Source organism: Phocoena sinus, chromosome 9 (assembly GCF_008692025.1).
Source record: "Phocoena sinus isolate mPhoSin1 chromosome 9, mPhoSin1.pri, whole genome shotgun sequence".
NCBI classification, from domain to species: Eukaryota; Metazoa; Chordata; class Mammalia; order Artiodactyla; family Phocoenidae; genus Phocoena; species Phocoena sinus.
In genome coordinates, this window is record NC_045771.1 from 17,608,234 (window position 1) to 17,632,145 (window position 23,912).

The following is a 23,912-nucleotide window of genomic DNA, read 5'->3' on the forward strand; positions in this document are numbered from 1 at the left end:
ATAATCCATTTTACTGAAATTACAACAAAACATACAAACAGGGCTAATCTCACAGAAATAAAATTAAGGAGGATGCACTATATCCTCTACACTGAGGTGTTAGCATAACTTTATAGGTTGGCTTTATAAACTTTTATTGAAAACATTAATCTGATTAAAAATATGCTGAAAAGTATATATTTTTGTCATTATCAATGTTTTTAAATGTGAAATATTTTTATAATACCAGAGCTTAAGGAACAGATCAATAGAGAAATTAAGAACATAATAATTGGGGTTCACATTAAACATTTAGGCTCTGGTCAAATTATCCACTTTTTCTTTCTAGTGGTCACTGGTAGAAAAGAGAGAGAATAAAAAGGTGAAAAAAATACAAAGAGAGATATTTGTGAGGTCAATGGCTGTCAACTAAGCCCCAGGAATTACATATGCAAAAACAATATCAGATTTGAACTACACTGTTCTTAATTAAGGAAACATGTAAGATCCTCCAAATAATTTTATCAGAAAAAATATTGGGTTGGCCAAAAGGTTCATTTGGGTTTTTCCGTATCATCTTACAGAAAAACCCAAATGAACTTTTGGGCCAACCCAATATATGCTTTGGTTCCTCCCCAGATCTACTGCATTGCCAGCTCAAAGTGATAGGATCCACCCATATGGATTTTCAGAAAACTAACTATATGCTTAAGAGACATTTGAATTTCCTTTTCCCTAAACTGCTCATATCCTTTGCCCATTTTTCTGTTGGGTTATTGATTTGTAGATGCTCTTTATTTATTAGAAATTAGTCATTTGTGATATGAGCTACAAATACATTGCTGATACTGAATTCTAATTCTCAGATCTGTCAAAAAGAAGCAAGTCACTTAGCCTCTCTAAGTCAGATTCCTTTTATACCAAACAGGGAAAATGGCTGCCCAGTATTCAGTACATATGTTTATGTAAAAATAAAGAAAAAGTGGTATGAAAAAATAAGTATATAAACATTAAAAATTCAGTTTTTGTTTTAAAACAACAGAAAATAGGTACACTAGCACAAAAGTATGTGCTCAATAAATATTTATTAAATATAATATTTCTAATTTGAAAATTAAAAACACTAGTATCTAGGGAATAAAGTACTTTGCTATCTATCTAAAACAAGTCAAAATAAGCAGTAATTACGACTAAGAAAAAAAAGCTACTTAAGGGATAAAATTGCTCTAAAAATAGATCATTTGAAAATTAAAAACAAAGGAGAGGGACTTCCCTGGTGGCACAGTGGTTAAGACTCCACGCTCCCGGTGCAGGGGCCCGGGTTCTATCTCTGGTCAGGGAACCAGATCCCACATGCATGCCACAACTAAGGAGCTGGCGAGCCACAACTAAGACCCGGAACAACCAAAATAAGAAAAATAAAAATAAATAATAATAAAAAGATAACAGATTTTTTTTAAAAAAAGGAGAATCTTCTTTTATGGTCACACTGCTTTTACCACATCTTGATAATGACTTCTTATAAAGCACGTTGTAGAGCTCCACCTAGTGGTTAAGTGGTGATTTTTGCCAATTCAACTAAATACAACGTTAAAAACTTTTTTTAGTCAAGAGGAAAATGGGGGAGGTGTATTGGCAGATTATCTCTCTTAAAAAAAGATCCTACTTCTTTAAAAAGTTTCTCTGAACTATTATTTTTAACGACCTTAAAAATATTTTTGTGTATTATTTATGCTGGTAGGAAATTCCTATAAATACATCATTTGGCTATTATTACATTCTAAGAGAGATATTATACAAAAATATATAGCCAGTAATGAATAATATGAGATAATCTAAGTCTTACACACAGAGTGGTTTTTAAGAATCTGTGTTCAGGACTTCCCTGGTGGCGCAGTGGTTAAGAATCTGCCTGCCAATGCAGGGGACACGGGTTCGAGCCCTGGTCCGGGAAGATACCACATGCCACGGAACAACTAAACCTGTGCACCACAACTACTGAGCCTGTGCTCTAGAGCCCGCGTGCCACAACTACTGAAGCCCACGTGCCTAGAGCCCGTGCTCCGCAACAAGAGAAGCCACCGCAATGAGAAGCCCACGCACTGCGAAAAAGAGTAGCCCCCCGCTTGCCACAACTAGAGAAAGCCCACGCGCAGCAACAAAGGCCCAACGCAGCCAAAAACAGATAAATAAATTTATAAAAAAACAAAATAACAAATACTCATTAAGGTTCTCAGAAAGCACAAGGAGCCCATTATGAGAATGTACTTATGACAAGTTCTTAAATAGCAGAGTAACTCTGGCAAAGAGTATTATACGCTGGTCTCCTGAATAGTTAAAAACATCTTTCACATTTGGCAATGAAAGAATCCATATTATTAACTCTTATTTAAAAATGCTAACTATATGGGAATTCTTTGGCAGTCCAGTAGTTAGGACTCCGTGCTCTCCCTGCCAAGGGCCTGGGTTCAGTCCCTGGTTGGGGAACTAAGATCCCCAAAGCTGAGCGGTACAGCCAAAAAAAGATAACTATAGTTTACAAAGTTGATTTATCATTGTTTTAAATACACAGATCTTTGACCAAGAAATTCTACTCCTTGGAATTTATCCAAGAAAAACTTCACATTAGTACAAAAAGACATATGTATACTACTGATGAGAATTTAAACTGGTAGAAGGCCATTTGGTAGAATCTATTAAAATAAAAACGTGCACCCTCTTTCACATGGAAATTCCACCATGAAGTATCCTTCTTGAGAAATATATAGGCATATAAAAGAATATTTGATGCAGCTTTTTTGTGATAGTAAAAAATTAGAAACAATTTAAACACTTATGAATAAGGCAAATGGTTAAACAAATGGTACTTCTATACTATGGAATAACAAAGCTATTTTAAAAGATATGTACTGTATGTATTGTTCAATGGGACCAGAGGTGAGTGGGAGTTACAAAAATATATAAGCTAAAGTAGTATTTGAGGGTCTGTGCTTACATTACTTTTGTACTATTGTCACAATTTTAGAAAACTAAACATTCTTCCTTGACTTTAGAGCAAGCACTTTGATTCCATAAAGACTCATTTATTATAGCTTCGCTGAGCCAAAAGATGAAAAGGTGATTTATTTTAAAATTTAAAGTAACCAATCTCTAAACACAGAAAAGACAGAAATCTAATTCTACCTGCTTCTAAGGTGTCTGGTTCATCCGGTCTCTGGGCAATCTGTAAGTAATAAAGCAGAGAGCCATACAGGTGTGTCCTCACTCGCTGGAATCCGCCACCTAGGAAAATATGGTAGCGTAAAAACCTTTTTTCAAATGAAGTTAAAACAAATACAGAAGTTGTAAGTTATAGAAAATTTAGATGAAAAAACCTGTCTTCAAAATGAAGTCTAACAGTTTCTTCAATATGATATGAAGTGAAGAATCTCCAATAGAAGCAAACCCCACCACTGCATTCTCTGCAGGCGGAGGTGAGGTGAAAGAGTTATCAAGCACAAAAGCATAATGAGCCTCTCCGGGTCCCAAGACTACTGGTTGCTTCTGTTCTGTGCGAACGGCTTGGCTTAGGTGAGCGGTCAGGGTGAACACAGCACCTGCTACCACTGGCATTAACTCCTGTGCTGCTTCATCATCCAGTATCTTAAAGCAGAAAGACAAATCAGAGTGAGCACCCTGCTTTCAGCTACAGTCATTAACATGTCTTATACATTTAGCTTTTCAATTACCATAAGAATATAAGAATGGAATTGTATTGTTCAAAGACAGTAGAAGCTAATACACAAAAAGAAATTTAAATAGAATGCTGGGTAACATGTTCTTAACCAGAAGGGAGCCCTATCCGAATTCCCTAGAGGTTTTTCATGGAAATTAACATAATGGCCTCACCACTAGAGTCTCCCATTCAGTAGGTCTAGGGTAAAATGTGTCATGTAGATTTTTTAAAAGCTTCCTAGAAAATTCTGATACACACTCTGGTTGAGAACCATTACTGTACAGAGTTAATACCTTTTCTCAAGAAAAGTCTTAACACTGGCATTGCACAACTCTGTTTACTCCAAATGGGAAAAAAAGAGTGGCAACCTATATGTTTAAATGATATAAATATTCATTTGGCAGTATAAAGTAACTTATGAAGCATGTCACCTTATCATGCACATCTTGTAAAATATCACGAATAATCAGCTGTCGATCCTCTGCCTGAATGAGGTCCTGAGGGCAAGCTGTCAGTATAATTTCTACCAGCTGCCTCCATGACTCCAGAGCATGCCGTTTTGCATGAAGACACTGCAACAATTTGTTTCTTCCTACCACGTACTGAAGTATAGTGCTGATTTCCTAAAGCCGCAGAAATTGAATTGCAAGGTTAACACACAGGCAAATAACGTCTTTTAACCAACAGGTTCCTATTTTTAACACTGTCAGTTAATCCGAAAACATTTATAGAATACTCCGGAAACCTTCCACATGCTTGCAAGTCAGCAGATAACTTTTCACATTATACTGGTAGCCAGAGCTATGAAAAATAATAAATAAGGCTGTGTGTGTATGTGCACGCACGTGCGCATGTGTAAGGCAGAGGGCAGAGGTGATGTGCGTGGAAATGAGTTTTTAACCCCATCTTCTTTCTTCTTGCAACTGTCTAGTTATACTTACTCTGGAACACTAGAGTTCCCTAAAACCCAAGTTCAATGGCATGTTTCCTTGATGTGTCTTTTATTTCTTTGCCTCTTGCTTTGACCTCACCAACTGTATTTCCATGAATGTGGTTCTTCCCACCTGCTCTCTGACCCGTATCTCCCCATTTGGGGTGACAAATGACTCCTTCCTCGCTGATAGGGAGCAAGTGAACTCTATTACACAATATGAAAAGGTTACAAAATCCTCAACTAACTTAGCAGAAAAGATGTTATTTCTTCTGGCATCCAGACATTAACTTCAGTTCAGCTTTTAACAGTCACAAAGTCAAAAGTGAAAGATACAATTAAAATTTCACAAAGTCAAAAGTGAAAGATACAATTAAAATTTAACTTCTAAGTAGTTTACTAATAATGAACTGGAAGTCAATTCACTGTTTTGTCTTCTAACTGGCAATTTAAGTAGTTAAGTAGTTAAAAGGTTAAAACTAACATATATTCAACAGGGCTTACCTCCATTAGTAGAGGTCTCTGTCCTATGGCTGCCATACCCTGAAGGGCATTTACTTCGGCTACAAGAACTCTATGAAGAAGCTATATAATTGAGAAATGAGAGAAAAATAAGACCATTTCAGACACTGGTAGAACAATAACCTAGCAATTACTCTAAACTGCCCTAGACGGAAAAGTTTCAGATACCTTTATATATAATCTAATAGTGGCACTGTCCAAGTTTCTGTCAAAAACAGTATATCCCTCACATGCCGGAGAGTGATACCAAAGAGCGTCTATGGCAGGAAAGTTAGTGGAACTGCATGGGATAGCTTCTTCCTACTAGTGAGGTGATTACCATTTACCTGGTAGAGAGTTAAATGGGTAAAACCACTCCATTGTGATAGCTGGGTAGCATGACTACTAAGAGGTAGGTGATAGGGAACCTTTTATAGAGGCAAAATTAGTGTGGCCTATTCAGTTTTCTTTCCTGACTGTTTGAAAAGTGAAAACCAGTCCAATAAACCAATATCTCTATTAGAAAATAAAAAGTTATTTTTTTCCTTAACGACTCAAAGTCTGAACCACTTGATACTGCACATGCTCTAAAGCAACGCTCACCTTGACATTGCAGACTGTCTGTCCCCGTAAATTCTTGTGTTCACAGTTAGCAATAACTTGTTCAATCTGGGCCCGATCAAAGAAATCCAATTGCAAAGGCTCGGGGATCTCCTGACTGAAGTCAATGGAGTCGAGAATACTGAGAATTTTTCGACGTACTAGAAATAATAAAAAGTAGTTCTATTTCACTTGGGACACTGAAGAGAAGAGCTAACCACCGTACTTAGCTCACCCTCTAAGGCAGCACTATGTTCAGAAAGGACATCAGTCTGGAAATTGAAGACTGTATTGAAATCTAAATTGGATTTTATTTCTAATACATTCATTCGCAAAAATATTGTTTTCCCATACTATCATCTTAGTTATAAAAAAAATTTTTTTGATGACAAACAATCCTTTATATAGCTTTTCTACATCAGTTCAGAATTTGCAGATGCAGGCATTAATTACTTCTTGAGATTTTATGCAATTTAATATATACGTATCTACAAATTTATTACAAATTCAAAGGGCTTTACCTTTTGTAGTAGTATCAAAGTGCAGGAACCCAGAGACAGACCGATTTTCATCTTCTATTCCTCCTTCCCCATCTGTTGGAGCATCAGTAATAAAAATCAGAAAAAGAACAACACACTTATAAAATTTATTTGGAAATAACAAACATAAGGTATTTTATTTCTAAGTCACTGTTTCTAGGTCAAAGAGCCCCTTGCAAACGGATAATTAAAATGCAAAGATGATGAGGACTTATCAACAACATTCATCTAATTCTTTCCGTCTCTGAGATCCACTTCACAATTGTACAGAGCATAATCAGAACTCCAAGAGAGGCAAGACCCAACCATGCCAGTGAGATGACTAGAAAAGCGTATGCTTAATTTGCATGTAAAATACGTATTAGAATATCTTGGGTCATGCTGGCTCAGTGTGACAAACTCCACTGTGTATCTGTGTCTATGAATACAGCAAAATGTGAATGCTCCAAACAACAATAAAATTGCAATTATGGGTGATTTTGTGTTTTAAGGAAAAGAATTCTAAAGGCAGAAAGAACTTGTTTGGCCTACAATCACATACTAACCATAAGGTTCAGATTTGTGCTTGCATTCACACAGACCAGTCAGCAGCATAACAATACTAATGCCAACACATGTTCACCTGAGTAGGGTTTCACTGGCATGTCATCCAGTAGGAGGTGAAGGAGCCTCTGGGTGTGTGACCGTTGGCGATTCAGAGAAGTCACCCTTAGTTCTATCGAGGCAGTCTTCATCAGCCATGACATTTGGTTCAGCATAGATATTTCATATTCTGCAATTGAAATATGAATGTTTAGTTTCCCAGTATAATAACACAAGATCAGAACAGACCTAAAATCCATAACTCACCAGATATTTTCCCATGTAACATAGTCAATATTTTATGAAAATTGGCACCATAATAATTTATCACTCTAGAAAATTAAAAAAGAAAAAAACAGATGCCAAGGGAGAAAAAATAAACTAGTATATGTGTATGAAAGTTGAGCAAAAGCAACTGAAGAACAAAAAAGAATCAAGTTTCTGTCAACAGAATAATTTCACACAGACGTAGAGGATTCTGAGTCTACCATACCAGATGCAGGCCATCAAGTGTGTGGTGGCAGGAGACGGCGCAGTAGGTAAAGCTTGCCTCCTCATCAGTTACACGACCAATGCCTTTCCCGGAGAGTATACCCCACTGTCTTTGACAACTATTCTGCCAATGTTATGGCGGATGGAAAACTGGTGAATCTGGGCTTGTGGGATACAGGTGGACAAGATGATTATGACCTATTACATCCCCTATCCTATCCGCAAACGGATTCTTAATTTGCTTTTCTCTTGTGAGTCCTGAAAATGTTCGTGCAAAGTGGTACCCTGAAGTGTGACACCACTGTCCCAACACTCCTATCATCCTGGTGGGGACGAAACTTGATCTGAGGGATGATAAAGACACGATTGAGAAGCTGAAGAAGAAGCTGACACCCATCACCTACCCACAGGCCTTGGCCATGGCCAAGGAGATCGGTGGCATCAAATGCCGCTCGGCGCTCACGCAGCGAGGCCTCAAGACAGTTTTTGATGAAGCTATCTGGGCAGTTCTCTGCCCACCTCCCGTCAAGCAGAGAAAGAGAAAATGCCTGCTGTTGTGAATGTCTGGGCCCCTCCTGCCTGTCCCGTTCCCCCAGGACACTTTGTACGCTTTGCTCAAACGGTGGAGACTTTGCACTCAATGCCAAGTTTTTGTTACAGATTAGTTTTTCCATAAAACCATTCTGAACCAATCAGTAATTTCCAGGTTTTGTTTGTTTAAAGTACTTTCACATTCTATTAAAGTTTAGCCCTAAAATGACAAGCTTCCTTAAAGCCTTATTTTTCAAAGCCCCTATTCTTGCTCAGATTAAGAGTTGCCAAAATACCTTGTGAACTAAGTTGCACTGCTGGGCTAAGAACACTAACCACTAAACTGCTTAAAGACCTTTGTTTGGAAGAGACTGTAGCTTCTGAGGCAGGAGATGCAGACGCTCGCTACTGAGTTTCAGACGTGAAGAGCAGTACTGCCTCCTTCCTGAAACGCTGTCATTTAATGCATCCTGATTTACCAGTCCATGTTCACTACCTAACATTGTACTTTACATCATAATGAATGAATGTAACAGCTCAGCTCTTTGGATCAATCTTTTTGATTTCATAGTGAGATTTTTTGAACAAATTAGTGTATTAGCTTTTGTGAGATTTTGAACAGAGCTCTTACTCCCATGCTCCCTCCGATGAAGTATTCTGCTCTGGCCGTGGGTGCACTGGGTGGAGTGTGTGGAACACTTGTGATCAGATGAAGACAATATTTTAACAAAATATGGAAATTTACACTACATTGTATACGTAATAATTAAACTATGAAAAGTGTCACAGGTAAAAGTTTTAAAAGGTTAATTTCTGTCAAATGCAGTAGGTGATGAAGAAAGGTCAGTATTATCAGTAAGTGTTTTCTTAAGCTTTTCCTTTTCTTTAAACCTGCCTATCCCTCCTGAAATTGGGCATTTAATGCATCTTTGATCTGGTCATTCTCATAGTTGCAAACTTAGTATAAGTGCTTTTCTTATAGAACCCCCCTTTTTTTTTTTAACAAATTTATTTATTTTATCTATTTATTTTTGGCTGCATTGGGTCTTCATTGCTGCTCGCAGTCTTTCTATAGTTGCAGCGAGCGGGAACTACTCTTTGTTGCGGTGCGTGGGCTTCTCATTGCAGTGGCTTCTCCCGTTGTGGAGCACGGGCTCTAGGCATGTGGGCCCAGCAGTTGTGGCTTGTGGGCTCTAGAGTGCAGGCTCAGTAGTCGTGGCGCACAGGCTTAGTTGCTCTGTGGCATGTGGGATCTTCCCAGACCAGGGCTTGAACCCGTGTCCCCTGCATTGGCAGGTGGACTCTTAACCACCGCGCCACCAGGGAAGCCCCTAGAACCCCTTCTTAATGAGCAATATGCCTCCTTGTATTATAAAATCTTTCTGAATATGCATTAAAAAATTTTTTTGTAGATTAGTAAAAGTACATTCCCGTTTTCAGGTTACTTTATTCAAAGCCAATAAGTGCTTTCCTTGGTCTTCTAGTAACTAGGTATAAAAATCATGTGCTGCAGCTTTACAGTTTTTAAAATACTTTAGATATTCTTAAACTGTAAACCTTGCCAGATCACCGACACTGCACCTGGACTAATAACACTGATCCCCCACCGCTTGCCTCACTGAGTGCACACACACTTCCTGTCTTTGCCCGAACGATGTTCCTTGGGGTCTGTGAGGCTCTGTAAACCCTGTGCTCATGCTAACGAAGTTCTGCACAACTTACCCACTGGCAAGAATATGAGCTTGGACCTTTCAACCACTAGAACAAAATCGTTTAAGCTGACAGTTGCAGAATGGTGGAGTGTTTTTACATTGATCTTTTGCTAATGCAATTAGCAGTATGTTTTGCATGTATGACTTAATAAATCCTTGAATCATGAAAATAAAAAAGAAAACTCAAGTAATTCGCAAATATTTAACTTGTTAAAAAAAAAACTACCATAAAATTTGATTCTTATTTCAGAAACAAATACATTTTTAAAAACTAAAATAAATCTAAATTGCATAATTTTATGATGTCTTGAGATTATGAAGGACATTTGGTCTAATATATAATTAGGACTGGGAATCCCTTATACAATATAAGTTTTTGAATCCAATATTATTTCAACATGCCTGGCTTTGAAGTCCTAAATTATGACAGTTTTATAAATATAAAATTCACCAAACACTACTACTACTGCTAGTAATAATGATTACAAGCAAAGCTAGATCAATTTTTAAAAAGTAGAAAGCATAACAGGCAAGATATTAACTGTTTTTTTCTAATTAGGTATTAAAAAGGGTTTCTTAAAAACCTTATAAACAAAATCTTAGGGCTAAAAATAAAATACACTTATTATGAAAATGAAGTGAAAATTTTCTACCACTAGGTAATTCCCAACAGTCTCTCACACCATACTCTAAAAAGTAAATAGAAGCTGATAACTACTAGTAATGGAAATTTATTACAAAATTTGTGAGCCTAGATTTCCTAAAACATAAAGAAGATACAAAATAAACTTTAAAAAACCTCAATAAAACCACTACTGTCTGGATATAATATGAACTCAGAAAACTTATAACTTGATCAAAAAGAAAATTATATAAAATAGAATCCTATAAAACATAGGTAGCCTGGGATAACTGTGTTGATCAGGCCAATAAACTAAAGTTATAGTTTCCATCGTAATCAGTTTTCTATTTTTCATTTCAAGACCTGAATTCGTTTCAATACATACACAAGAAACAAAAGTAAAACAGATTTTTATGAAACAATTTCACTCAAAAAAATCTAAATTTCCAGAATCTTCTTATATATTTTCTTATCCCTTCAACACAATTTTAAATTTTTATTTGTTAGTAAAAGGATCAAATTCCATCCTTAACAGGCTATTTTAAAATAATTTTATGCTGGCAGTTAAAACATCAGGTTTCTCAAGAACAAATTACAAAAGCAACCCAAAGGAACACAGAAGCAAAGTAATAAAATGAGAACAGAATTCCACAAATTCTAAAACCGCTACCCCCAACTGTTATGAAATTAAAAATCACTCAACACATACTTTACAGATTTGTTTTAATAATAAGGGAAAATAATGTCCTACCTTTGTTAGAAAATGGTAAATGTTGCAACTGAGAAAATAAGAAGTCCTGGCTGGTTCTCAAGTATCTCATAGTAGGACCAGATGTATCAGAGCATGCACATAACTGATATATCACCTAAAGAATTACAGTAAAATAAGAAAACTGCCAAATCAGCTTTTTATATTATACATTTTAAGAAAAAAGGCAAACTTAAACCTACTAAGTAGAAACTAAGACCCATTAGCAACTAAAGCAAAATGGATAAACACATGTACATATAAAATAAAAGCTCAGAGTTACAAGCTGTTCTTGGCACACTAACTCAAAATATACTGGAATACAATTGGAGAATGCTGACAACAGTATTATGGGACTAATCTTGAAATCACCCTAAATATATTAATATTGAGTTGGCCAAAAAGTTTGTTCGGGTTTTTCCGTAAAACGTTTTGAAAAACCCAAACGACATTTTTGGCCAACTCTAATATATATACATGTAGTTAATTAACAGTTTTAGTATTTTAACTATTATTAGTAGCAAATTACTCAGAAGTAACTTCTAAAAACCAAAGTTATGTATTAATCAGTTGATAAAAACTTTGGGATCAGGCAATCCCTTGCAGGCATCTAACTCTATGTATTCCCAAAGAGCAATGGTTCAGTATTCACCAATTCAGTGTTCGCTGTGACTATACAACTAGTAACGACAACAGACTGTAAATTCAATTTGTGTCTAGAAATACAGTCTTAAGAAAAATATAAAATAACAAAAGGTAACTAAAGATGTTGAGTAAAGCAAAGTAAAAAGACTAGAAACAACCTAATGTAATTTATACTGTAGCAGCATAGAAAGTTTACGGGGGGGTGGGGGGGACACAAAACTGTATGTCTACCGAACATACCTAAATAAATAACATGTATACCCAAGGAAAAGATAAGAAGGGAACACAAGGTAAAGCTTAAGTACTTGCAGATGTATGCTTGTCTTTCAAACAGCTTTGATATTGTTTTTGACACTCTATAAATACTGAACTTCTCAAAACAAAACCAAGTTATTCATATTAGATGGTAAGTTAAGAAGATTCAAGAACAGATGCTCAAATATGCTCAGATATGGGAGAGGTAATACTATTAGAGGGAGAAGGACACAACAGTGAGTTCCAAAAGCATGAAGAGCCACTTTGCAAGGGTTTGCGTGATACATTTCCTAGTTCCCAAGACCAGGTAGGAAAAATTTCCATCGTTAAAGTGAAGAGAGAAAGGCACAAGATTCAGTGTCAACTCTTCAACCAGAAGACCTCATACTGCTGGATGATGAAAGTATCAGTAAGGCCCAAATTATTTCCCTTCCATATGATCAAATTTATTTATTTATTTATTTAGATCAAATTTGTTTTTACACTAACAAGCTCTTCTTAGAGGTTTAATTTTTTCCTGAAGCATAGTGAAGTATAAACCTAGAGGTTGGAACTTCCCTGGTGGCGCCATGGTTAAGAATCTGCCTGCCAAAGCTGGGGACACAGGTTCGTCCCCTGGTCCAGAAGATCCCACATGCTGCAAAGCAACTAAGCCTGTGCGCCACAACTGCTGATCCTGCGCTCTAGAGCCCGCGAGCCACAGCTACTGAAGCCCGTGCGCCTAGAGCCCGTGCTCCGCAACCAGAGAAGCCACCGCAATGAGAAGCCCGTGCACCGCAAGAAAGAGTAGCTCCTGCTCGCCGCAACTAGAGAAAGCCTGCACACAGCAACGAAGACCCAACACAGCCTAAATAAATAAACAAGCAAACAAACAAATAAATAAATAAACCTAGAGGTAAAGGAAGCCTCTTTCATTAAAAATGGAGCAGTGCTTCTTGTTAAAATGCAGATTCTGACTCAGCAGGTCTGGAGTGGGGCCTGAGATTCTGCGCTAACAAGCTTCCAAGAGGTGACGCTGATGATGCTGGTCCACATTTTGAGTAGCAAAGTCATAGAGCACGTGTAATAAACTGGCGGACTGCTGGTTTAGACATGTTGTTTGGCCAGTACAGTGTTTCGAAAAGCAGAGGATCTGGCAAACCAGGGCCTGCATCCCAACAGGGTAAAAATGAGCAGGGGCTGAGTAGCAGGGCATGTGCTCTCCAGTCTACCAGATTCTCCTCTCCCTCCCCTCCCCATCTATTTGTCTTAAATCTGGTTTCATTCACTTACTTCACCTGCCTAACTCCTTTAGCCCAGATGATTAACCTTATCAATTGCTTCTACTTAAATATGTCAAAATCTGTAACACTGTGCTAAAATATACATCAAGTTTATTCCCAAATTAAGGGATTCACAGGAAGACCTAGCTGTAGTACTCAGAAGTGAAGGGCTGTTTGGATAGCTAGAGGATAGAGGAAAACAGTAAAGAATTACAAAAAGAAAAAACAGGAAAATAACAAAGAAAAATCTCCATGTTACTAGAAGTTAATGACGCATTTCTTATCATGAAAATGAGAATCAGGGTGTCACTTAAATTGAGAAATTAGTCGTATCTTATAAAGCCTAGTTCTTAAAATACTTATAAAATGAATAAAACAAGAAATAAACAAAAGAATAAAACACAAGACAACAGTTCTCATTACAGTTTAAACTTACATTAATTTCACTGTCTACCACCTTACATATAGCTATAGGGCTGCATAATTTACATGGTTCTTAAAAAGTACTTTCACTTACATTCTTGCATTCTCATGTAAGTCTCACAACAGCCCATTTCACAGATTTAAAAACTCAGAGAAGTTTCATGGCATGCCCAAGGTGATGTAGATAGTTAAGGGGCAGAGATAGGAACCAGAGGTCTTCTGACTCAAATCTACTACTCTTATCACCAAAAAGAAACAACTTGAAACACAGCATCCTTGAAAAGTTCCCACATTATCTGGTCTAAATGCATCCAACTTCCCTTATTTTTCAAGTGATCAACATATAGGATCATGTAGATCTACAGGATTTTTATCCATAAATGAAAGGCTGGTCAAACCGCTAAATGAAACTCATTTCAATTCAGTCATACTGTTATACTTTCATATCTGCGATGGAATCAAACATCTAATTAAGCTTCTTCTCCTAGGTGCTACAAAATGCAGCCTCTGTATACCTGGTAACACAGCTCAGCGAGTTGAGGAGATTCTCTCACTGCCACCGGGCCTGTTCTCCCTTCAGTTCCCTTCTCCAAGATGTTTAAGATGGCATGAAGGCAGGTCCGAGGGCAACCTAACACTCCTGCATAAAACCAAAAGGAAATTCAGCTTCTCTTTTCAAATTTCTGCATTAAAAACCTTAATACCTTTATGAAACTTAAATTCCATATACATATACCCTACCATAAACATCCTTTCAAATATTGATACAGAAAATGTATTAAATACTAACTTTTCAAGGCTTAGTTTGTCCACACTTGATGTAAGTCCTAAAGATTGGCCCATCACATTACCTTTCATACATTATTTCTTTCTTTCAATGAATTATCCCATGAGCCTGGAATTCAATAAATGACCATTTAGCAACATAAATATGAAAAGAAATAAATGCCTATGTGTCTTATGGCTATACCTGGGTCTTGTAGGTTTGTGGTACTGACAGGTTTCTTCAATTCAAAGCCCAATAGGTAGAGAGCAAGATTTGGTGGATTGCGTTCCAAAGAGGTGATGAGAAGATTCAAGATGTGGATTCTTGTTTCATGACGGATTCCAGCTAATTTCTTTTCAAGTTCTGATCCTTAATGTGGAAATCACAAAACAATGAAAAGTTAACATATAACAAATGGAAAAATATAAAACTTGTATCCCAAACCTCCATGTTTTCTTTAGTTTTAGTTTACTTGATTAGCTATTACATTAAGTTCAGATTTAAGAGGTTTCCCAAAAGCCTTATATACTTTTATGCTAGCAAATTCTCAAATTTCTCTTACATCACCACTAGACACCCAACAGTTTTCTTTACAGTAAGCATTTACATAAAATAAAAAATATACATGTTAATCTAAGACATACCCTCTTCTAGACGTACAAATTCTTCTGTATCTTCACTATCCAAACACTCCACAAATCCAGCCATCAGCTTCTGACTTACACTCTGAAGTCATATAAAGATTTTAAAATGACTAAATATTAGAGAAACTATGATAAATATGATATATATTTATAAACATTTTTCTATAAAGAAAAAAGGCAAATCTGCTCCAAGGAAAAGTATTTAGGTTTTAGTTGCATTTTTAATTAATATAAAACTGAGTTCCTTAACTGGGTGCCATTTAGCTTGCTATAGAAATAAACAAAAACTTTTAAAGTTTATTGGTTTTAAAACTTGCTTCACTAATTTTCTTTCCCAAAGAATCAAACTAGTTTTTTTAAAAAATAACATTAAATTGCTATTTCATAACTTCTTCATTATATACTCAATGCTATCAGATCTTAACTAAAATATAAAATAAAATTCTCATCTTCTCTCTTTAGAAATGTACACATACACCAGTTTTATATTTCTGGGCTGAGAGACTAGATACTACTTTACCTCCTTTAAGAACTCTAGCAGGAATGGGGACTTCCCTGGTGGTTCAGTGGTAAAAAATCCGTCTTCCAATGCAGGGGACATGGGTTTGTTCCCTGGTCGGGGAACTAAGATCCCACATGCCGCAGGGAAACTAAGCCCGCGCGCCTCAACTAGAGAGCCTGCATGCCACAGACTACACAGCTCACATGCTCTGGAGCCCGTGCACCACAACTAGAGAGAGAAAACCTGCACGCCACAACTAGAGAGAAGCCCGCGTGCCAAAACGAAGAGCCCGTGCGACACAACTAAGACCCAACGCAGCCAAAAAAAAATAAAAATAAACAGATACACTTAAAAAAAAAACAAATAAAAAACAAGAACTCTAGCAGGATGCTAAAATTGGTAATAACAATTCATACTCGAATGCCAGCAAACTGAAAATCTTCATTCAACATCCCCTAATTAATTATGTGGTTTCATGAACTTCATCCAAAAACCAGATTAGACATCTATATTTTACTATAAATAATGGTTCTCAACTTGGGCAGTACTGCCACTCCAGAAGGCACTTAGAAATATGTGGGGGCATTCTGAGTCATCACAACTAGAGATTACTACTGACAGACAGTGGCAGGGAACCAGGGATGCTAAGAGTTCTGCAATTTGAGGGACAGTTACACATGAAATGAAGATCTGTCCCACCCAGAATGCCAGAAGAGTCCCTGTTTCAAAACACGGAAAGACAATAATATTCTTCAACTAGCAAAAGCAGTGATTACCAGCATAAAATACAAAAGGACAAATGTCTATAAAGAGAAAGAAAAACAGCAGATTCCCCAATTATAGCTATTCAGTGAATAGAAAGAGAACTATTATAAATTGGACTAAAAGAGGAAAACATCTAAAAACGTTCTCCAGTGTATCAAATGAAGTGACACAAATGTGGGTCACCAAAAAGCCATAGAAGTAGACAACTCACAACAGTGAAATCAGAATTGCAGAGGCTCACTCACCACTGAGGAAGGGTGAAACAAAGGATGCAAAAAACAAACAGAAGTTGCACTTACAAACCTAATAATCACTTTAATGTGCCTGGAGTAGCAACAGTCTCATTAGGCCATACAGTCACATACCATAATACAGAGTATAATCACATACTATAGTGTATGTAGTATCACTGGGAATGGTATTATCGTCAAACACAAATCACAGCCCAGCACATGGGTAGGCTTTCATCCATCATATACAGATATATTTACTCTCAGAATTTTTCCACATACAAGAATAAGATGTACTCAGGAAACACCAAAAAATAACAACAACAAAATCAGTTACCTGGTCATGTGTGAAATCTCCAACCAATTTTATCTGAATATTGGAATTGCAAGAGATACAGCAGAGGATCTTGGCACTTTCAAAAGCCAATTCTGGATTAGTATTGCCATGATATAGGTATCTTTAAAACAAGAGAACATTTGAGGAACTATGTGATGAAATTTTTGCTTCTTACTATTCTCAATACAGAACATTTAGGATCAGGGCTTCCCCTACTCATACAGCACTTTTGGGTAAATTAGACAAAGGTTTCCCCTTCTAACTAGATGTAACCTGTCACAGGTTGAATCATGTTTTCCCAAAGTTCATATGTTGATAGCCAAACCCAGAATGACCTTATCTGGAAATAGAGTCTTTGAAGATATAATTAACCAAGCTAAGATGAGGTCATCAAGGAGAATCCTAATCCAATGACTGATAACCTTATAAAAACGGGAAATGTGGACACAGACACACACACAGGGAGAATGCCATGTAAAGGTGAAGGCAGAGATTGGGAGATGCTTCCACAAGTCATGGAACACCAAGCACTGCCAGCAAACCACCAGAAGTTCAGACTATACAATGAAAAGTTTGCTCCCCAGTCCTATCCTCCAAACATCCAATTTCCCAAGAGGAGACAAATAATATTAAGATTATGTCATTTTGTACTTAGAAATTTTTAGGACATAGAGTAAGTTAGAAAGGGACTTCCCTGGTGACGCAGTGGTTAAGACTCAGTGCTCCCAATGCAGGGGCCCTGGGTTCGATCCCTGGTCAAGGAACTAGATCCCAAATGCATGCTGCAACTAAGACTTCACATGCCACAACTAAGGAGCCCACAAGCTGCAACTATGGAGCACGCCTGCTGCAACTAAGACCCAGTGAACCAAATAAATAATTTTTTTTAAATGTACTTTAAAAAAAAAAGAGTAAGTTAAAAAGAAAAGAAAGATTATAAGGTTCAGAGTAATTAAAATCAGAGAAGCAAAAGAAGATAATAATAAAATGAGACAAAAAAAAATTTTAAGCAATGCATTAGGGATCTGACCAGATTTGGAAATCAAAGCTAGAATGCCATCTCATTCATTTCATCATTTCTCTACCTACAAATGCAACTTACCTGGCAATGTTCACCACATTATCAGCCTTCTTAGTTCTGGGATTGATTCCCTGCAATAGCTGTTCTAAAGGACAGACTATTAGAGCCAGCTGACTCTCTCTTAGAAGATCCATAAAGAGGTTTTCCTTTTGCAGAGTAAGATTGAGAAGTGCAAGGCAATGTTGCACTGCTTTCTCCAGGTGTTTCTTCCCTATAGAGCAAAATCAAAATTAGAAAGTTCTACATGAATCTTAGAAACTCATAATCAATTCTTAGGAAAACAAGATAAAGGACAAGTTCCAGATTCAAAAAGACCTCAAGTTTTCAAACCTTCAGCAGTAAGTTTACAAGACTCCTCACCCAGACAAGTCATGGTAACTTTTGTGACTCAGATTACTTTAATGCAATGGCTTCTCAGTAATTTTTCCTGTATCCTTTCCCTGATTATTTAGAGCAATGGTTCTCGGATGGGAGTGAGCTTGGCCCCAGAGGACATATAGCAATATCTGGAGACACTTTAGGTTGTCACAACAAGGGATGTGCTGCAGGCATCTAGTGGGTAGAGGACAAGAGGACAGCCTCTACATTAAAGAATTATTCTACCAAAGGTGCCAATGGTGCTGAGGCCAAGAAACTGATTTAAAATAATACATAACCATTGTGGAAAATCTGGAAAATAAAGAAGCAGAAAATATAAACAAGAGTCACCTATAATCCCACCATTCAAATTGAAAATACATGTGCTCTGGAGCCAAACTGCCTAAGTTCAAACCACAGCCCTGACCCTGGAGAAAGATGTGAAACCTCTTTATGCATCAATTTCCTTATTCATTACATGGAAATAATATCATCTACCACATAGGGCTTTTGTACAGGTTAAATGTATTAATACATGTAACGTGCTTTTAAAATTGCCAAATGCAGGGCTTCCCTGGTGGCGCAGTGGTTGAGAGCCCGCCTGCTGATTCAGGGGACGCGGGTTCGTGCCCAGGTCCGGGAAGATCCCACATGCCGCGGAGCAGCTGGGCCCGTGAGCCATGGCCGCTGAGCCTGCGCGTCTGGAGCCTGTGCTCCGCAACGGGAGAGGCCACAACAGTGAGAGGCCCCCGTCCGGCAAAAAAAAAAAAAAATTGACAAATGCATAGTAAGCACTCAATAAATGATAATAACTACTAGTAATAGTAAATGAAATTTATTGAACACTATGTACCACGCCCAATAGCAAGGGCTTTTACAAATACTGTGAAGAAAACAAAACAAAGACGAAAATTTAATTAAATTAATTAAATTAAAAAATTTTAAGTTAGACATGTTAAAGATGTTAAAGTGTTAAGAGATAATTATGATTACCTACCAAAGATCCTGCAATAAGACAGTTATAATGAGAGTCTCTGTACTTTAGTCTGCTTTCACTTTTAATATACTTTCATTGTATGACTCACTAAAACAACACTGTAGATACAGAGAAAATCTTACAGTGGAAAGGAAGTTCAGAGGTCATCTACTTCAAACCTTCAGTTTACAAAAGACAAAACCAGCAAAACTGTTTTCAATGTATGAAGACATTCAGGCACATACCAGGGAAAGGAGCATAGGTATCAAGCTGCTTAACGCCTTCCTCCAGTAAACTAAGAGCAAGCTCCAACATTGGTGACTCATTCAGAAGATGATACATCAGACTAAATCCTGGTGGCTTATAGGCTATGATTTCTTCTCCTAAATAGAACATAACATAGTGCAAAAGATGGTGAATTAGTATTTTTGTCACACCCTTGATTTCTATGAAATATGTGAGATTTGTAAATTAAATGGTATCTAAACAGATGAAGGCAAGTTTCAATTTAGAGACAGTGACACCAACTATATACAGTGGTAATTTCCAAAAGAGCTGATCTGCACATAGCAGTTAGTTCACATGTTATATGTTAACTCACTAAAGAATCTGTAAGGCAATGTTCTTACTCCTCCATTCAGTGAAATTTTACTTTATTTTATCTTGCTCAGAACAATCAAAATGACTTAAACAATGCACCAAAAAACATAAAATTATAATTTAACTTATAACCAGAAACAATTTATAGCTTATGTATAATAATTTATAAATTATAAATAGGTTTATAAATAGCTGACACCTTGTTTGAAAGTGACAGAATTAAATTACCTTGTAGTTCCACAAACTGGTCTACAAAATCTTCAAGTTGAGGTTCATAGTCTCCGAGCAATTTATAAAACACCGCCAAAACAACCTCAGCGACTTCCCACTATAGAAAAACATAAATATTTCAATAACAGTAACAGTTCAAGGTGATAACCTTGCTAAGTTTTTCACTCCTCCTACTTTTCTCTAGAAAATGAGTGAAGTCCCCTTTCTATTTTATTTATGCTAAGCAATATAGAAATCCCAGTTCATTTTGCTTTGTTTTGCTAAAGAACAATGGATTGGTTAATTTTTCAAGGTAAAACATTTGTAAAAGCATTAGTCTAAAAGAAACATTTCTATAGCAGATATTTGGGCTTTGTTAATAAATCTAAAGCACTCAGTATCTAGCCATAGTCAATTTATAATTAAACAACACCAGATTTGAACACCTCTCCAAAGTGTCAAATATTTCAGTTTCTCTAAGAATCTCAGCTGGACAGGATCGGAGAAATCATCTCATTTAATCAACACTTATTTTGCAGGTGAAGCAAGTGAAGCTCAGAGCAGTGAATGATATCCCCAAGACCATAAAGCTTGGAAGCAAACGTGCTGGAGGTCCAGCCCTGCACTTCTAATTCCCAGACCAGTGTTCATGGCTCTAGCCAAAGTTAAGAATCAAAAAAAAAAAAAGTTAAGAATCACTGGTAGGCTTCCCCTAAATGACCTCATTATCACCTCTTTGTTTAAAATGTTTTTAAAAGCTAAGTAACAACAAGGAAAAATATTTATGTCAAAGGGAAAATATATATAACTGTACAGACAATAAAATTAAACTGCTTAAAAAATCCACTGCATAGAATTTTAATGAGGCTGAGTTTGGTAACTGTACATGGTGGTTTTTTAAATATTACTTTAGTCATTATTTCCACTGCACATTATTTTATCATGGCTGATTTTGAAAATTGGGATAATCATTTTTAAATTATTTTTAAAAAATTATTTACTTTTCTCTATTTTCCAAATTTTTCAAAATAATTTGTTTAAATGAAAAATGCTTATCACCACATAATAATGGATTTTAGGATTAATAAATATACACACTGCCTCTAACACTCTGTTTATAGTTATTTATCTCAATCCAAAGCACTGTTTTTGAGAAGCTAGTGTTCTAAAATACAAAGATGTAAGTTAAACCTTAAGAAGACTTCCTAGTGAAATAAATTCACAAAATTGAGGGAAAATTTCTTAGGGTAATATGTGGGGAAATAAATGGTAGCTGGGAAGAGCAGCAGTGCTAGAAATATAGAAATGCATGGGTGAAAAATAATAAACACGGAAACAAAGTTGCTGACTAAAGCTCTAAACCGTTAGGTCATAATGACCTTTGTAAGAAAAGGCAAATAAGATATTTAAAAGAAATGCCAAAAAGTATCAGAACATTTTGTTGAAGAGATTGCAATTATCAGCATCCATTATTCATCTGAAATGACTTCTATTAATGAGGCATGGCTGCTGTTATAGTTTTCATCCAATAAGGAAACATATGTTAATAAGGTAATTCTAGGGCTTCAATAAAATGTATGCCCCTCTCAGTGTTTATTTCTACCACATGAGAAGCAAAACTTCTAAGGCAACTGACAAAAAATAAACTTGTTATTTGGGACTAAATATTAGAAACAAACTATGTCCAATGATACGGCAATGAAAAATAAACTATGCTAGATACAAGTAATGATTATGCAGTCATTAAAAAGACTGTTTTCAAAGAATCTTTAAGAGCATGAAAAAAATCCTCATAATACTATATTTGTGGCCAAAAAGGGATACAAGCTAATGCAGCTCATTATCTCAGTTTAGGTAGATATGCATAAGAAAAAGAATAATAGTTAACCTTCCCTTGGCAACAGGATTATGGGTGATATAATTTCTTCATATATTTTTCTATATTTTCCTAATTTCCAAAATTAGCATGAACTATACTATTTTATAGTCAATAATACAACAAATAAACCCAACAGGTTCAAAAACAGCAAACTATAAAAATAAAGCAGAAAGGTCCCTACAAGATATATCCAAGGGTAGTCTGTGAACCAATAAACAGTATTATAGACTAAAGTGAATTACATCAGAACCTGGAAGGGTTTCTTACATAGCTTAGTGGTTATGAGCTTGGATCTGGAATCAGAGTCCTAGGTTCAAATCCTGGTCCTGAACCTTAACCAAGTTCCTTAACTTTGCTAAGCCTCCATCTGTAAAATGGGAATATTAATAGTACCTGCCTCACAGTAATATTAGAATTACATAAGCTGATATATACATTTAGCTCAGTTGTGAGTGTACTGCAACCAGAGCAAATATGTACATAAATGTCAGTGCTCCCTCAGCCGCTATCCACGGCAAACATACCTAATGAATCACAATATGCCTTTCCACTAAACCAGACTCCACAACCCAGAAGTGCTACTAATCATTAGAAATTAGTGTGCAAGTTCAAACTCATTTCAATCCCTAACCAAAATCATCCCAATAAAGAATAGTGTGTTTCCAACTGCCAACGGTGTAACACTTTTGGTTCAATTTTGGTCAAAATTTGTTCAATTAAGGATCTAAATGACTATGACTTCATATTAATTAAATTACTGATCACTAAAAAGTCACTGCTTTGGTTTTAATGCCTTAATTTATTTTTTAATGCATATAAACCAATCAGACCATGGATATGTCAGTATAAGACTATGAATTTTACTAACTTTCAAAAGCTAAAATGAGCTTATAGCATCTTGTACCTCTAATAAAAGAAAAAGCAGCAATAAATGAGTAAGGAGACAAAAGTTTTTCTCTGAACATAACCTTTTCAGCTGCTCTCCGGTAAGCTCTTGTACGGAATCGGAGAAACACAGAATCTCTAAGGAACTGCAAATAAGGGTCAAAGCCGGGAGGCCGCAGTCCAGCGCCCAAATTAGAAGGAAAGGAGCTCTCCACCAGGGTACTAATTAGCTGGCAAAAGGCACGAGTTAATGGGTATTCTTCACATCGGGATTCTATCTCATTTAGTTCCACCTTCCAAAGAAAAATAAAGGAAATTTGGTAACATAAAACCATCAGCTATAAAGTGCAAAGTATTTTTCAGACATTAACTCATTAATATCGGTATAATATCACACCCAAAGACCCACACAGATATTATCATTTTTTATTTAGAGGTAAAGACACAAAAGTTACATATGGAAACCTTAAATGTTTCTTTAAAAAAGAGGAAGGGAGCGTACAGAGAAGAAAAGAAACGAAAACAAGTAAATCCTCACTTTAGGGTTGACCCAAGTAGCCTAATTAAACTGAGTTCAAACCAAACTTTCAGTTTGGATGGCTGCCATCTAACATGCCTTTCCAACTCTGAAACCAAAAGTATTTTGATTTCTTTCATAAAAAGTTTCATCTCCATTTCAACACAAAAAACCCTCAAATGAAAATACATTAAAGTTGAAAATTACAGAACCCTAATAGGGTAAGAATATTTTTTCTTAGTCTTTTTATCATGTGAATGTATGAATATAGCATTTAAACTAAAAGGAAAGCTTTACCTCAATACCAATAGCTTGCCTCTGGCTTGGAACTCTTACGGTTTGCAGTACCTTAAAATAATAAGAATTAGATGTTAGGAGCACTCATTTATCAATGAAAAGAAGCAGCTTTGCAATAATAGTCATATACAACACCCACCACATTCTACATCTTACAATGTCGATCAGAAATGACAACTGAGAAGTCTCTGATGAACTTTCACTAGCAATTGCGTCCAGGTTCAGGGAGAACTTCCAATTACCTGGGCTTCAGAAAACTGGTAATTTCTAAGTGCACATAAGATGTGTTTTCAGCAACTTTCCTCTCAGATATTTCAGGGATGAACCTT

The 23,912-nt window shown here is 36.4% G+C and overlaps 1 protein-coding gene and 1 pseudogene across 3 annotated transcripts in view; one reads left to right on the top strand and one right to left on the bottom strand.

The window, feature by feature from the left end:
* The window catches only part of NUP205 (nucleoporin 205), an 81,766-nt gene that overhangs the window by 29,641 nt on the left and 28,213 nt on the right, over positions 1-23,912 (bottom strand). For all 3 annotated transcript variants that reach the window (XR_004351462.1, XM_032643353.1, XM_032643352.1), the window contains exons 14-30: positions 23,584-23,634; positions 22,853-23,062; positions 20,024-20,123; positions 19,441-19,578; positions 17,884-18,073; positions 16,782-16,902; positions 14,948-15,029; positions 14,508-14,672; positions 14,053-14,177; positions 10,956-11,070; positions 6,888-7,037; positions 6,248-6,319; positions 5,730-5,887; positions 5,130-5,210; positions 4,126-4,317; positions 3,354-3,621; positions 3,163-3,261 (exon numbers count right to left, since the gene is read on the bottom strand). Coding sequence is in view for 2 of the 3 variants with exons in the window: in XM_032643353.1 (XP_032499244.1) it covers positions 3,163-3,261; positions 3,354-3,621; positions 4,126-4,317; positions 5,130-5,210; positions 5,730-5,887; positions 6,248-6,319; positions 6,888-7,037; positions 10,956-11,070; positions 14,053-14,177; positions 14,508-14,672; positions 14,948-15,029; positions 16,782-16,902; positions 17,884-18,073; positions 19,441-19,578; positions 20,024-20,123; positions 22,853-23,062; positions 23,584-23,634 (2,317 nt within the window). In the remaining variant the exon portion in view is untranslated. The remainder of the gene's footprint in view (positions 1-3,162; positions 3,262-3,353; positions 3,622-4,125; positions 4,318-5,129; positions 5,211-5,729; positions 5,888-6,247; positions 6,320-6,887; positions 7,038-10,955; positions 11,071-14,052; positions 14,178-14,507; positions 14,673-14,947; positions 15,030-16,781; positions 16,903-17,883; positions 18,074-19,440; positions 19,579-20,023; positions 20,124-22,852; positions 23,063-23,583; positions 23,635-23,912) is intronic.
* Positions 7,344-7,899, top strand: LOC116759510 (annotated as a pseudogene).